The following is a 17,132-nucleotide window of genomic DNA, read 5'->3' on the forward strand; positions in this document are numbered from 1 at the left end:
AACGTAAAGCTATAAATTGCGCATAGACGCGTAACCACCATGTAACTTTATTCCTTCTTCCTGTTTTGCTTCAGTCAAGTAATTGCGGTAGACAATCAGATGCCTGCTTTATGAGTGCATGGTAGAACTGTCACGTCCTGTTGAATGCAGATAACACGCGAGCTGTCACAACCGTTTACCCTGTGTTATCGCGCCCCACGCAATACTGATAGTTTGGTTGAATCAATCAGGGTCTCGTGTTTTCAAAGCAACACATCTCATCTGACATGCAGCTATGTATCTTGATAACAAGACATAATGAACAGTTGCTGAAACTTCAAGCACTGTGGGGGACACGATGTAAACAAACGCGGACTGGCAAAATCCCAGTGTGTCTGTATGTCGCAGCTGTACGGCAGGAAAGTCTGGTAATTTCTTTGAGCAGACTCGCCAGATCTGCTGCACTGTCGTCCCGCTGAGATACATACAGTAAAGTTTCTTCACTGAAGATCCAGCTGGTTTGAAGGAATGGCAAAATCGAAGTGTAACAGTCTAGAACCTGGTGTTGTCGCTCTTCGCTCTCTCAAAGGCCCTGCAGCCTTTTGAGAAAGCAATAGGTGGTTCGTTGTCTATTAACCTTGTGGGACGCTGTGAGTCGAACCCCTATGTGAGAGCTGACACCCCAAACCTATTGAACTTTGACTTGTTAAGAGCTGCAGGAAATTAATTATAAAACTCAGCAAGAAAGCAGAAGCTTTAAGTCCGCCCATGAAGAGTGCCTCAAACTTTGCGAGCAAGGCCGAAACTAATTGGCACATGCTTAAAATCTCCTGCTGTGGATTCTTAGGATCATTCATGACTTAATTTCCATGCTGGAGGTGCAGTGACCCCACGGCACCTGAACTAATGTTTCAAAATCTGTTCAAATCTGAAATCTCTTTAAAGCATTCATGAACATCTGCTAGATGTGGTCTGATCATCTTTTGTAGATTTGATGAATTTCATGTTGATGAGGGAAGTTTCTTTCACATTAGCCCCCCAATTAAATCTGGAGACAGAAATAAACAGGCAGACAAGAGGGTCCACTGTGCATCTCTCCATTATCTGGTCACAAGGCCAGTTCGGATGACTGTGAGATGTTTCAATTCTCCAGCCTTCACTTTCACAAACACACATCGCTTTGTTCCACTGTGGTTCCATTATGGACACACTGTATGTCAGAAGAAAATTCTTAGAATTCTGCAAAAATAGGATGTGTCATAGATCTTAAGGAATCTGAAACATGTTTTTTTTTTTATTGGCACAGGACAATAGTGTTGGCATGAATTAACACAAACTTGAAAACATAGACAAAAAGCGGCTTACAAAAAAATAATGTATAACAAAAATAAACTGTCAGCATATGCAGGGCAGATATTAAATAAAGGATTTTTGATTAAATTAAGATTTTTCACTGTTAAATATACAGACAATCCATAATTTTGCATATTTTTTTTCTGAAATTAGTCTCCCTTACTTGAAAAGCAATATCCCTTTTTAATATGGTCTAATGTCCTGACAAATCTAATTTTATCCAAAGATCTTCCATAAAACTGCTTCCTATTCAGACCAAAGATCAATGTGGATAAAGCAGGTGTATGCTAGTAAAACAACAAGAGTCAACTTGGTTATTTCAATCATTCTCGGAAATAAAATTCATGTATTTATTTAGTTGACATTATTAGAGTTTATTGCCTTCCAAAGATCACAAAAGCACTCTTTTCCTTCAGCTTGTGAAGTCTTGGTACCCTGACACACTGAATTTAAATAAAGCCAGAACAAAGAAACTTTGTTCATAATAAACTAATTTCACATAAAGACTAAAAAACAAAAAAAGACCAGCTCTGCTTGACTTGTCCTGAAGATTTGGGATTGCGTCAGAACTGATGTAGGGACCCCAAGGTCAGTTTTACGTAACAACTGACGATAAAGTTCAATAAAGTCGTGGTGTTTAGTGATGACCACTTGGGTAAACTCTGTTCCTCAGAACGACCACAGGAGGCAGATTGTGCCTTACGCCTGGGTAATGCTGGATGTGATCAAACCATCTGGTGACGTTCAGATAACGCTCCTTCTCCTGTATAGCCAATTCCACCTGAGAAAGAGAACAAAAACGAGACTATGAAAAAAAATCTGAATATCACTACAAAGTCATCCACAAAAGAAACTTTACCTCAGCTGAACTCACAGCTTATTGCTCTACAATCACAATGAACATCATGTGTCTTATTGAAAATATTCAACTAAATTGTTATTTGATCACAGATTTAAAAGAAAACCATGTTACTAAGATTTTAGTTGTAAAAATTACATGACTGGTTAAAAGATGACCAGAGTTTTGGATCTTTATAACATTAAATACGGATTTTAATGTAAAGTTGAGCTCAAAATTATTCATACCCCAGGTAAATATGATCAAAGAAGACTGTAACAATAAATCTGCATCATTAAGCCTTTAGATCTTCTGAAAGATCGAAGTGAGATGTAGTGGTGAATTCCGAACCTCTGAGAAAACCAAGGAACGCCAGGATTAACATGGCATTGAGAGTGCGTGTGGTGTGCTTCGTGTGGTAGCCTCTGCGAAGAGTGGATATCCATTTGGTTATAACCTCTAAGGGGGCATTGTAAATTGACTTGTGAAATTCTGTTATATCTTCAAGTTGCTATGCGTCGAAAACAATTAAATATTTCAGAGTTAACATTGCGACTGGGTTGCGATTCCAAGATACGGTTGTGTTCAGGTTTGCAGACGAGATACGATAAATTGGTAATATACTGGTGCGTGCCAATGTTTGTGTAGCTTAAAGCTACAGTTTGTAACAACCGCCGCTAGAGGGCGCACGATCAAAACAGCAATGCCGTAGCTTGATGACGCTGTGAAGGCATGTGGAAATGATGGGATCTGTTGTCTTCAACACCACCGCTGACAGCCATCAATCAGACAGGAACGCAAAATCATGTTAGCGGATGAAGTAGAGTTATAAAGTTTTATAAATGTTTCGTATTTTTGTGATCCATAAATAAGTGATTGCTCGAAACAAGCTAGTGAATAAGTGGACACTGGACACTACTTCCGCCTTGGTCCAAGAAACTGTTGTCATGTGGTTTCTACGTCAGTAAAGGCGGTAGCAAAGGGTAACATGGATATAACACAATTGACAGGCGACTGCAAAGCACAGTGTCACTGTTTAGAATGGCAATTTTCTCGCGATTTACAAGTAGATGGAAGGATTTGAGATGTTGTATTCTTCTGAACAAAATATATATAACACTTGCCAAGTGGTTTTTGGATATTTTACTGCGAAATTGTTATAAATTGCACATTTAAAGGTAAGGGGTGGGTGCGTTATTTGGGCAAGATGTAAATGAGAACGGCACCACGTGTAGAAACGTATCCCGTTGGATAATGCGGAAATTTTTTGGTCAACGAGCAATCCCTTTCGGAAGTGCCGATTATGTTACTAATCTTCAGAAGTTTTATGTTGTTTGACTGACGTTCGCTGAACGGTGCGCCCGTTCAGACAGGGATATGCCAATCATGAGTGTAGTGGTGCTGCGGCACTACAGTGGATAAAGCTAAATGTATTATCAAAGGATTGTTCTCACCCAGCTTCTTGCGTGACAGCGAAATTCAGCGGTTCAAACACTAATAAACTCAGTTTATAATCATATATATTTTCATACATTGTAAAGTATGGGAATTGAATCATGGAATTAGGGGTTGACTATAGTCAACGTTGCTGCATGGAACGACAGAATGAATTGTTTCCCCCAAGATGATTGTACAGCCATTGAAACGTTAACATGTTGGCATTGAGCGTATCTTTATTGGATTGGGTCGAAATACTAGCCTATGTTTACTGGTGCCGGCGTCTGAACAGTTGTTTCCCGTTAGCAGTGAGCTAGCGCTAGCAACGAGCCAGCATTAGCAGCGAGCTGGCGTTTGCAGCGAGCTGAGGTTTAGCAGAGAGCCAGCGTGCCAGCAGCAATTGCATTTGGGAACGAACGAGGTGACGAGTGCGACGTAAACAAGCGGGGATACTGAATCACTTCCCGAAGTTGCCGGGAAGGTGTATTTGGAAGCGTTGCTTTACGGATCAGGCCTGCTACGTGGCTGCATCGTTTTAAACCTGTATGATCCCTTGAATACCTTACGTCCTTCCTTGTGTGTAATCCTTTAGAGATGGGTTCAGGTAAGAATCTTTGTCTACTTATGTGCTGGTTCGCTTGAGCTGATAGGGAAGAGTCTATGTTTGCTGATTGCTAACCAACCGGTCTTAATTACTGGCTTTGTAATCGCAAGTCAACCATTAACATAATTTCGAGAACAGGAATTTTAAACAACAATCTCATTATGAAATTAATGTTTTTCTCCAATAAACATTGCTCTATAATTATTCATTCCCTTTTATTCTGAACTTTTTACAACCTCCTTTTTGCCAAGATAACAGCTCTTCACCTACATTATAATGCTTTATGAGTACACAGAACACCTGACAAGAGATCACAGACAATTCCTTCATCCAGAATCACTTCAGACCCTTCAGATTTCCATTTCCATGTTAGTGTTTCTCCTTTTCAGTTCTCCCCACTCGTTTTCTAAAGGGTTCAGAGGCATGGGGTACTTTTTATCCCTTTGTGCACCAAACCAATCTTGAGTGTTTGCTGCTTAAAAGCTATTTTTGTTTAATCTGACCAACGATGTTTGAAAAAAAGTGTTCGTTACTTTTCAAATATTCATAAAGAAGGTAAATAAAATACCCAAAAGCTTAATGATACAGTTATTTGTACAGCCTTCTTTGATCATATTTACCTAGGGAATGAATAATTTTGAGCTCAACTGTTTATGGAAAATGTAGTTTCTGGTTTGTGAGTGCAGTTGCAGAACTCCAAGCAACTCATGTAGAGTTCGGCATCAATTAAGAAACGGAGCATTAACAACTGTTGACCCATCAGAGTTAGAAATGTCACTGCAAATACAAATATACTGTATCAGCTCCAGACTCTTAGGCCAAATGAGAGGTGTCACAGTTCATGACAGCTAAAACCCATCATCAGACAGACCATCAATACCATTATACATAATATGACATCATCAGTTTATTGAGAATGGGGTTTAGGAAAGTAGGGAACTGACAGATCCTGGGGAAAAAAACCCATGAATTCATCTGCAACTTCTTTGTTTGCCAGTGACCCCAAGCATAAAAGGCAATGCTACACTGAGATATCTTAATAATAACAGTGAATGTCCTAAAGTGAGCATGGTATAGTCTAGATCCTAATGCAATCTAGAAATTATGGACGAGCTTGAAAAAGAGTTGTGGAAACAAGAGGAAAAACAGCAGTGACAAGGACAGCGTATCTGTGATAGAGACTAAATCCACATCGACACAAGGCTGGAACTGCTGCCAAGGGAGCAGCAACTAAGGAATTATTTAATGAGGGTTAAACTCACCAAAAATGATTGTTGCAAGACAAAAGTTTTAGTTAAATTAATTCAAAAATATTTTTTTTGGTAATCAGCTAAATCAAACCCTGTGTGGTCCCGATGTTGTAAAACAAGATCACATCGAAACCTCCACGGGGCGGAGGGAGTACTTTTTATACCCACTATGTCTAACTAACCTTATCGTTTTCAACTAAGTGACACACCAATGCCTTCTAGGCTGTGACAATTCTCCATCAGTCAAACAAGTTAAGGCATGATCTTGTATTTCCTTTCTCTCTAATACTCATTTCTTCCCTCTCTTCCTCTCAATGGGCTCCTTCAGGCTCCTTAAACTTCCTTGGCTGCTGTCCTGGGAAATGACATCACTTCGCGTCTCATCTTTTCTGCTGTATCAGGTTTCTTATCCGCTTGAAGCATCTGACGGTTTTAACTTTAGATCTGTCTCATTCCTCTGGAATGACTGAAGTTTACTGCCGACGGAAAGACTTACAACAATGTGGTGAATCCCATAGTACATCAGGATGTCCGCCAGCGTGAAGACATTCCCAGCAATATAAACTTTATCCTCCAGGTAATGGTTAAGTTCCTGAAAAAAATATAAAAAGAAAGGGCAATAAGAGGCCGTTTACACGAGACAGTTTTCACCCCAAAATTAAAAACTTTTTATGTGTTTTGGCTGTTCATTTACACAACAACGACGTTTTTGATTGCTAACGCGTTCAGTCTGTAGGCATGCGCGAGTATTTCCCAAACAATAATGGCGGACTCCATGTTTAATTTTTGTACTGCGTGACATACTTATTATAATTTCTCCAGCGAAATGTAGATTTGCTGCATTGCTGAAACCAGCGAAGACATAGTATTTATATACACAAACTATAAATATAAACTAAATAAATATAACATACACGCCGACAAAGTGTATTAAAAGCGCTTTTATCTTAAAACAGGGTATGTGTATGTGCGCAGGCACGTAGTGTTTCTTGGTAGCGCAACAGTGCAATCCACTGGCCTGGCATGCATAATAAAGCGTTTTTATTCTTTTCCCAGATCTGTGTAAATGAAGATTGTTTTGATAACGCTATCACATGTGCATGAAACTTTTCAAAAACGCAAAGGAAAAAGTTTTCGGATTTTTCATCGAGTAAACTTACTCTAAAACAGCATTTAGGCACTGCCAAACAATAACACAAAAGGAATTTGAAAAAGTTTTGAAACATTTAAAGAATTACCAAGCAAGCACTGCTATTAACTAGAAAGCTGCTGTCACACATACTGCAATTCAAAAGCGTCTACACTAGCTGGCGATTTATAGGCCTCATGAAAATCACAGCAAAAATTGTAAATGAAAAAATGGTGACAGACAAGATTGTTTTATAATTTTTTAAAATTCATTACAACATATGACAAGTGTAAAACTTGTTACAATATGTAATGCAGAAGGTATATGCATAGCCGTATCAGATTATTAGGACAACTATCAGGAGGATCATATACACATCCACAGGCTGCGGTCTCACAACTTGAACACAGTGCAGTGTAACACGTGTCTGTAGGCTGTCCATCTCCTGTTCCTCAACTAACCGAGCAAGAGTTTAAAGTGAAACTTTCCTAAGGTCAGATACTACAGCGGGGGTGGTGTGTGTGCAGGTCTCAGGGGACAGGAGCATCTTCAGCACTCTGCACTATACCGTCTTGAGGGCTAATGGAGGCAGTGAACAGTGTTCAGATGAGCCATCGTTACACAAACGCACACACGCAGACAAACAGTGTCCCAATTCATATACTCATGCTATGCTCTAAAAACTTATACTGCTTTTGTGACTGAACTTTGTTATACATTTTAGTGTGTAGCAAAACAACATATAAGTTCTGTTTTTCAGGAGTACAAAATGTAAAATTTTTGCACTATAATATCCCAGAACCACTAGCACAATGTTATATATTTGCATTTAAAGCAAGGTTACGATCCTCTTTAACACATCGCGTCATTACCTGTCAATAGCATCATGTTTCCAATTTAACTACAGGAGCAGTAATCACAAAAGAGATTTAAAAGTCGGAGGCCTGTCACTATAAAAACGTCTTTCTATGTTATCAAATTTTGAATATTTTATGCCTCTGATTACATAATTAATAATAATGCAAATACAACAAAACATCTTTTTTCTTAAGAACATTTAGACAGGGAAATTGGAACGTATTTATTATAGTTATTATAAAACGGATAGTTGATCCTTGATTATAATTGATGTTATAAACCTCTTGTCATCACACTGTCCATCTGTTTTACTCCGATAAGTGCGAGTTGTGCTAGACACCACACGATGAGGTGCACCTGACACATACATTATGATGCAAGTTGGACTAACTTTAATGTATTTCTTATGCTCGTATTTTTATTAAAAAAAAATAGGTGCTCATTGAAAGGAATTTAAGGAACAGGCTCTATATCAAACAAAACTGTTAATGCTGTAGATTTTGATGACTTGTTTTTTCCCAAACAGATAAATATATGGTGCAGTCTAGGATAAAGTAAGTTTGTATAATGGAGTATTCAGACAAACAGCATGTAATTTAATGTTAAACTATGTGCGTTGGCAGAATTTGGAACAGCATCCAGAGTTGTGGCGAAACGTCGCCGCAGCCAGTGAGTGTGCGGTTATAGTAAACAATGTTTGAATTTTATAAATATGGTGTGATGTGGCACATCCGATTTGCGACCCCCTTTACTTTTCCGAACAGGCTTTATTGGTAAAACACTACATAACACATCAAGCAATGTCTTCTGTTCAACTGCGGCTGTCCGCTCCGAGTGGGCAAGCATATGTTTGTCAGGGACCACATGATCAGCTAGAATCATAATGCTAATAATTTCATAATTTCAATGAAAATCAAACACCCATGGTAAAATGGTAAAATATAGCAAAAAATGGTAAAATATAGCAAACAAAAAAATACCAAAATCATTTTAATATTTCGCTCAATAAGTCAAAAAATGTTTTTGTTGCCAAGCATCTTGCGGCACCGGATGCAGTCACAATTCGAATCACAACTTGTTATAGTGTAATAGTTATTAAACTTTGTTATTCATTCAAATCCTACAAACTGCGCCTTTAAGAAAACGTTTCTAAAGATTGTTGAATGTGGTCCCAGGTCAAAATTGTGATTATTCAAAAACGTTTGAGCTAAAATCAAAATTATTAACATTTTATATTTTAAATAAAGCGTAATGAGAAAAACATTACTTTCATAAGCATTAAGATTCAAATGTTTTAATTATTTAATCCAAAATTTCTTAAATTCCAGGGCATTATAGCACAGTATAGAGTCAATTTCATTTGTATCCCTGGATTATACATTTACATTTATGCATTTGGCAGATGCTTTTATCTAAAGTGACTTACATTGCATTATCCTATATATTTATACATGGGTATGTGCAATCCCCTGGGATCGAACCCACAACCTTGCGTTGTTAACGTAGTGTTCTAAACACTGAGCTGCAGGAAAGCTCTTTCTGTGTTCCGCATCATGGACATCATAACAGAGTTTATCTCACAAATGACAGCAAGAGACATGCTTTTCATTACACCTGCACAGTATGAGTTTCATCCCAGTCATTGTAGTTTTTGGTTTCAGTCTCAGTGTTGCTACATGCTGTAGTTTCTCTCACTTTAAATGTTGTGATCTTTCAGCTGTGTGACACTGTGAGACAGTGGCCTGCTCTGGGCAAAAATCGGCCCTTCATTACTGCTTAAACTGCCACTATTAACCAGCGATCAGCAGCGCCCTGCTCCAGACTCATGCACAGAGAACCCAGCACCACATAGTGACAGCTGCCGCCGAGAGCCTTCTTCCTGCTTAGCATCTGTGTTAACAAGACTCTTTACCCTCACTGTCCACTGACAGACCTTTCTGAGATGATCGCAGGAAAGCACGTGACACCTGCTAACCTCAATGTTTACAATTAAAGCCAATGTGCAGTTTGGATGATTCTGCTCCAGACCTCAACTATTATTGGTCATGTGACTGCAGAGATGCTGGGTCATCTGATGGAAGATACATTCTCTTCAGACTCCGTCATCTCCATAAATCCGAATCTTTTGAACATGATTAAAATTCTATTTATAGACTTTACAAAGGGATCGAAAAAGACGATGTGAAATTATAAACATGACAACCCCTAAATCAAGTTAATGATAAAAATTCAGATCTCAAGAGATTAGAGCTGTTCTAATTCCACAACACATTTGGTGTTTTTTTAAACAAACTCTCAGTCGTCTGTTTCCCAATGAGAAAATAATTTCAGATTCCAACTAAATAAAAATCGTCTGAAAAAGTATATAAGGGTGTATAGAAATCTGACACAAGGATAACCAGTAGACAGTGTGAGGACAGTATCACAAACACACCAGTGATGCATATAAAGCAGAATATATATTTCTAATAGTTGTTGTTACAATCATAATGGTGTTACCTTTAGGATAACTTTGAGCTCATCTTTCGGACAGTTGTCCACTCGTGCTATTCTGTATTCTAGCCACTGTTGGACCAAAGCTCTCTCTTCAGCACTGTTTCCCAGAAGCTCTGTTTTCTTGGCCTCATGAACCAGATGAGACGCTATGGTGACCAGACCAACCAACACTGCTCCATTGTTGTTCTGGAGAACAGGAACCTAAAATTATAGTAATAAATATGACAAGTTTACTAAAAAGACGTTTGGAGCTTTTGGTACTAACACTGAAGGTGTTTTTTATAAAATTCAGCAAAACATTAGCATGAGTATATCCACACTGCATACAACAAATGCACATATTACAAAATAACTTCATTAAATCATATCAGATATGACAACTTCTTGTGACCCCAAAAAGCAGTTGGTGTGTTTGAGTTAACTTAATTTTAATGTCGTATTTATATTCTAATAAGAAGTGTTGTAAACATGTTTTGCGTGCCATTGTTCCACCTGTCATAGTAACACCTAGGATCTTCACTCTGATACAACACACGATTATAAATAAGTGTATGGGATTAAAAAAGACAAGATGCTACTAATTGAAATCAGAAATTTCACAAAGATACATCAACTGTCGATTCAATCTTTCATTCATTGATACAGACAAATGCTAACACAGGTCACAACCGCACACAAACACGTCTTTATAACGCATCACTGATAATTACGCACACATGAAACAGATCGCTTTATATCTGTATGCATTCACCTTCCTCTCTCCCTGTGTGCTGTATTTATTAGGCTTCTTTAATCCTAAACATTTCTCTAGCGAGCTCAGCTCCCGTAGCGCCATCTTGGTCACACCGGAAACCAGCCTCTCACTGAGAACGATCGCTGATTGGGGGATATCCTACAATCCCGCCCTCACTCATGTCATGGTGGACAGATCAGACCATGTGCTCGCTCACATGTGTGATTTACAGTATGTGGGAAAGCATGTGAATAAAACAAACTTTTACCACTTACTGAACATCAACAATAATAAAAAAGCATGATTTATTAAATAATTTATTTCAAATAAATATGATTGCACGGTAAGACCTTTCTTAGTTTATTGTATGCATTTATTTATTTATTTTTATAGCTTATAGATAATTATTCTGTTTATGAACGTTCTCTTGGAAATATGTTACTAGCCTACTTGCCTATTTATTATTACGTAATGTATCATTTTTTAGTAATGTAACTCACCAACTGAGCAGCAATTTTTTTTCTCTTTTAATTCAACTATTGTTCACACTAATAAACAGTTATGAGGTTTGTTAATACATGTAAGTCTATGCATTTAATAAATAGAAAAAGATTGCCCCCTGAAGACAGTGTGCCAATCTTCCACACCCAAGTATTAGTAGGCCTAGATTATTACATTACATTTAGACATTTAGCAGACGCTTTTATCCAAAGCGACATACAAAGAGTTTAGGAGTAATAAGTGATAGTTCATACAGGAGCCATAATACATTAGGTGCCAATACAAAGTTACTGGTTTCAACAAAAGCTAGACCACTACCTGTTGAGAGAAAGGGTTAGTGTATTTTTTTTTTTCATTTGTTTGTCAAGTATTCACAGAAGAGATGGATTTTAAGTTTTTTTTTAAATGTTGTGAGAGATGTGGTTGAACGGACAGAGATAGGAAGAATGTTCCACCAGGAAGGAGTTGTGAATGAGAAAGAGCGGGAGAGGGATTTACTGCCCTTATGGGAAGGCAATACAAGCCGCCGCTGGTTTGCTGAACGCAGGGATCTTGATGGGGTGTAGGAGTGCAGGAGAGTGTGGAAGTAAGCCGGTGCAGATCCAGTGATAGTCCTGTAGGCAAGCATTAGTGACTTCAATCTGATACGGGCTGCAACCGGTAGCAAGTGAAGAGAGATGAAAAGGGGAGTCATGTGAGCCCTTTTGGGCTGTTGGAAGGTTCTGAACCAGCTGAAGTGGTTTGATAGCCTTTGCAGGAAGACCAGCAAGGAGAGCATTGCAGTAGTCCAACCTTGAGATTACCAGGGCCTGGACAAGGAGTTGTGCCGCATGCTCCGTGAGATAGGGTCTGATCTTTCTAATGTTGAATAAGGCATATCGGCATGACCGTGTTGTCTTTGCAATGTGATCATTGAAGGACAGCTGTTCATCAAATATGACTCCGAGGTTCCTGGCTGTTTTGGAATGGGTGATTGTGGTATTGCCAAGATGGATTTTGAAATCGTGTTGGACCGTAGGGTGTGCCGGAAACACAAGTAGTTCGGTCTTGGCAGGGTTCAGCTGGAGGTGATGGTCTTTCATCCAAGCTGAGATGTCCTCGAGGCAGGCTGTAATGCGAGCTGCTACAGTGGTATCGCCTGGGTGAAACGAGATGTATATCTGGGTGTCGTCGGCATAACAGTGATATGAGAAGCCATGTGCCTGTATGATGGGTCCCAGTGATGTCGTGTAGATGGAAAAAAGCAGCGGTCCAAGCACCGACCCCTGAGGGACCCCAGTGATCATGTGGTGAGCCGTGGACAGCGAGCCCCTCCATGACACCCTGAAGGATCTGTCGTAGAGGTAGGATTTGAACCAGCGGAGGGTAGAGCCTGTGATTCCTAGTGATGACAGGGTTGCTAGCAGTATCTGGTGATTGACAGTGTCAAACGCTGCAGATAGGTCTATCAGAATCAGGACCGAGGATTTAGATTCCGCCTTGGCTAGCCGCAGTGCTTCTGTGACCGATAGCAATGCCGTCTCAGTGGAGTGGTTTGTTTTGAAGCCAGACTGCTTGTCATCCAGTAGTTTATTCTTATTAGGACCACAATTTTTTAAGCAGTATGTTTTTTTTTTTTTTTCAGCGACTGCATTATCAAAACTAAAATATCTGTTTCTTTTTTCATCAAAGACTTTTGCAACATTGGGAAATAGTACATCTACACCAGAGCAGTAAATAAAAAAAAAATGCATGTTATGTATAAAAGTGTTAATTTGTGTCATAAAATTAGATCAAATGTGATTCTGTATTTATTTTTGCCTCTCTCCATTCTCACATTAATACTATTATATCAGTGGTTCCTATCAAGGGGCCCCCAGCTGAGTTCTAAGGGGGTCTCAAGATGACTATTATGTAAAATTGTCAAAATGAGAATTGAAATATTTTTATTTAACTAAAACACTTATTATATTATAATTACTAAACGTCTAAGGTGAAACCCTAAAATATTGTATTGGGTCAAATTTAAGTTTTTGTGATTGGGAGGGGAGCCTTTGAATAGGCTATTGTTGAATGCAGTGGGAGGCCTTAGCCAAACGGTTGAGAACCCCTGTATTGGACAACATGAAACACTAGAATTTGCAAACTTGATGAAGAAATTATTGACTGCAGCTTTGTTCATTTATTGCCACAATGAGGACTTGTAACTTGTTTGGAAGCGTCCACTGAAACAAGAGCCATCATAAAGATCAAAGAGATTTGAAACTTCACAGGAATATCCCACCGCACAGAATCCACACTCATTTTTACATCCTGCATGCATGTATTGTATAAACAACATTGCAATGTTTGTTTGCATGCAATCATAAGTATCTATTCTGCCTGTGATCTTGCCATCGGTCCGCACAGACACGACTGTACAGCAGATGAAAGCGCTACAGTGCAGTTTATAGTAGCATATATGTATTTACTCATTGTTTTTCATCTAAATCCTGGAAATTTAAATCAAAATGACAGCAAGGGTTTAGAGTTTCCCGAGTCCTGAAGCAAGTTTCCCTCTGCTTCACTTGGCTGTCTGTTTCCCAGCATCCTCCTGCTCGTCCTTCACGCGGCGTGTCGGTTTGGATTTACGCAATCACTGCGTGACTCCCTCATAATGAAATGTCAGCTATCAATCAAACCTCCTTATTAACTCTATAAAGTCCAGGTGTGGGTGACATCATGGAAAGCGACTGTGGCTTTGGAAGTGTTGTGCGCCTCTCGTGCACCCATCAGTCAAATCACTATCCGTCACCGATCCCAAGACGTCTTGTTTTCTTTGAGAAGGACAGACAGTGAGAAAGCTTGCGTTTCTGTGAGACTGCGGTTGACCCTGCTTTAAAACAATGCACAATAATTATGTCCCAACCCACAAATTCTAAACAGGAAAACAAAGCACTTCTGTGATGTTGTGTCTCGTTTCAGGAAGATGCGACAGCATATATCCGCCGTCATTTTCTTCTTTCAAATCACAATCATGCTTTGCCCTATAATTGCAGAGATTATAAGCTATACACCGGATGTATCTCCAACAGATCCCTACATATGCTACTCATTTGTTCTTGTTTTTTATTTGTGATGACACAATTACATCCGGGTCCACAAGGAAACAAATAAACAAACAAAAAAATAAATTGCTTTTCCAAATAACAGAATGAACACAATGTAGACAAACTCTTAAATCAGAAATGATTAGGTGCTCAGATAAATGTTCTTCATTCTGTCCCTCTGCTCTTGCAGGACGTCAGGCCCACAGCGCAAAATCACGAATGCAAGCCTGCAGCAACGCAGAGCGCCGCTGTGGCGCAATGCCTGGAGCTGCCACATCCAGTATGTATGAGCCGGCACACAGGACACCGATCCCCACTCCCGGGAACCATCCGTAGCCTGTGGGAGTTTTCAAATTGCCGATTGTAATACACAATACATGGTCACATTAGTTAGGAATATATTGTGGGCTCGATGGCAGTGCCGTGGGGGGTCTTGCGTGTCCAAATCTCCTTATTTGCAATCCCTTTCTCCGGAAATCTCCTGTTATCCTGATTTGTCTAGTCTAGCCGTGTGTCCCTAGCACAACTGTCTGTACTGCTACCTCTCATAACCTGTAAGTGCAGCAGCTGTATGTTTAAACATACAGCGGTATCGGGCACAGTCGGATGGGCAGCGGGCACAGACACGCAGTCTGTCAAGAGACATTGGTAAGATTGCGTCTTGGGATGGGACGCAGGAAGACTGTATGACAGGATGAAGAAATACAGGCCTGACGCCACAAGAGGCACATATCAGCTGCGAGGACCGCATGCTTGTGATTGCTCCGTATCTCTTTCTGTCTCCGGTTATCTGCAGATTTACACAGCACATCACACAGCATAGCCCTAGAGCCGCAGAGATCTTCATACGAGGCCTTTGGCTGTTTTACGTTGATGAAGAATACTTTAGTGAAATATAGATTTGCCGTTGAAATTTCCAGGAGGACATATTTTCAAACAAAACTATCACCGTATGAGTGCCATACGACTAATCACTAACAAAACACGTCTGGTTACTTGCCGAAGCTGATTGGTTTATGTCACTTCAAGCAGCTGCGTGACCGTAGACAGAAAGCAATATAAAAGTGCATTTTAGACAACTCAGAACTTGAAATTTTCCCCTGCTACTACTAGACATCTGGCTCGTGAAGCTGGCTGATTGATCAACCACAGCCTAACCTCAGCCAGACGATTTACTTAAAATGATTTTCATGATGTGAGGAACCAAATTAAACAGAGTCAACTTTTAAAGTTTTTCCTCTTTAAAGCAACATGTTTCAATCATGTAATACGAATACAGATCTGAAGAAGTAGTGCATCAAATTTTTACCAGTTTTGCTTGTCATTGAGCTGCTAGCGATCTGATGAGTCTTGTTATATTTAGAGACTCAAGCTGACTGAATTTCTCACTTTGTGTGGAATGCAGTTTATGAGCATTCCAAAAACAAGCACAATCTACAATCAATAAAACTTATATTTTTATATTTACATGTATTTATATATTGCAGTTTATATAACATTTTTTATTTTATTGTACACATAGGTACTTTTCAATATAGCAGTAACATGTTTGGTAAGTCTTTACTTAAAGCCTCTATGTATGATGCATTATAAAGAGTTATTAAAGGGGGAAATGCATTATAAATCAGTATATGTAGTTGTAAAGAATTATACCAATTGTGTAGTCTGACAATAAATTGCTAAGTGTTACAATATATTAACTGTAACAATTATTTTTAAGACATTACAATGCATTAAAAGGTGCATTCAAATTCTTTAAAACTACTTTTATAATGCATTATACACACATGCTTCAAGGTAAGTGTTACCAAATGTTTTGCCCAAAATGACATAATCTGGTCTGATAGCTTCTTACATAATATGACACATTTGAAGTGAACCAGGATATCTGATTACTAAAAAGGGAACAGGGATTTGTGGAATCGGACAAAACAGAAAGTAGGTGGAACAAGTTATTACATTTTGGGAAGAAAAAAATAAAGAAAAAAACATCTGTATCCCTTCAGTGTAATATGAGAAGGGACATTAAAGTATAATAAACAACAAGACATGCATTAAGAAAGCAAAAATAATTTATGTTGACTTTCAAGTGCAAACAACAAGCCGCTGTTGAGCAAACATGAAGAACCTTTGGCAAAGATGCACTCAAGCATCAAATACACGAATGTGTTATGCAACGCATGCAAATAAACCACAAAAAGGCAATAAGAAAGCTTGTGACAGGACGATGCTGCAATTTTTGGCATCTCTTGTCTTTCTTACTCTTTGTGACAATATTAACATGTCCACCCGACAGAGGGCAGACCCTCGAGTCACAGAGAAAGCTAAAAAATCGAGTTCAAGTCACAGTGCAGTTCCTCTGTTTCACAACGCAAAGAGCAGCCAAAAGGCCGAGGGTCATGCTAGGGGCAGCGGATCCCAGCTCACACCCAGCATCGCTCATTTAATGAGTTTTAATTACAGTGAGATCTGTTTCCTCCAGCAATGAAGGAAAACATCTACAGGGAAGATGTTGATTGTTATATGTTCTGAAAAGTCAATTCATCTTTGTTGCCTTTGCCCATCGGACATGGTCGTCTGTAAAGGAGACAAATTGTAGAGGAAGCCATTACAGTCCTGCTTTTGCATCGCCTGCACGGGTAATTTCAGACACACCCATCAGCGTGATATATTTCACTGTATCATAGCGAACACACATTTTACAGAACATTCACACACATAATTACATGAACTAACAGAGTTTTTCAGCAGTCATCTTCAGGCTGGTGAACTGGTGTGGATTTTTAGAGCTCATCCAGCAGGGAGCACTGTGACTCTTTCAAACAAACTCCAGCATGCCCTGCATCTGAGATCAAACATGCTGCAAAAGACTCAGAAAGGGCAAAG

At 39.2% G+C, this 17,132-nt stretch overlaps 1 protein-coding gene across 1 annotated transcript; it reads right to left on the reverse strand.

Moving 5' to 3' along the window:
• Positions 1–1,250: 1,250 nt before the first annotated feature.
• On the reverse strand, positions 1,251–10,791 carry eef1e1 (eukaryotic translation elongation factor 1 epsilon 1). The gene is made up of 4 exons (XM_056738369.1): positions 10,696–10,791; positions 9,948–10,145; positions 5,958–6,053; positions 1,251–2,113 (listed from the first exon to the last, which is right to left on the reverse strand). Exons 1-4 carry the CDS (start codon positions 10,777–10,779, stop codon positions 1,970–1,972), a joined length of 522 nt encoding a protein of 173 aa, XP_056594347.1. The 5' UTR covers positions 10,780–10,791; the 3' UTR covers positions 1,251–1,969.
• Between the last annotated feature and the right edge of the window lie 6,341 nt (positions 10,792–17,132).

This window comes from Triplophysa dalaica, chromosome 23, assembly GCF_015846415.1.
Source record: "Triplophysa dalaica isolate WHDGS20190420 chromosome 23, ASM1584641v1, whole genome shotgun sequence".
In the NCBI taxonomy this organism is placed as follows: Eukaryota; Metazoa; Chordata; class Actinopteri; order Cypriniformes; family Nemacheilidae; genus Triplophysa; species Triplophysa dalaica.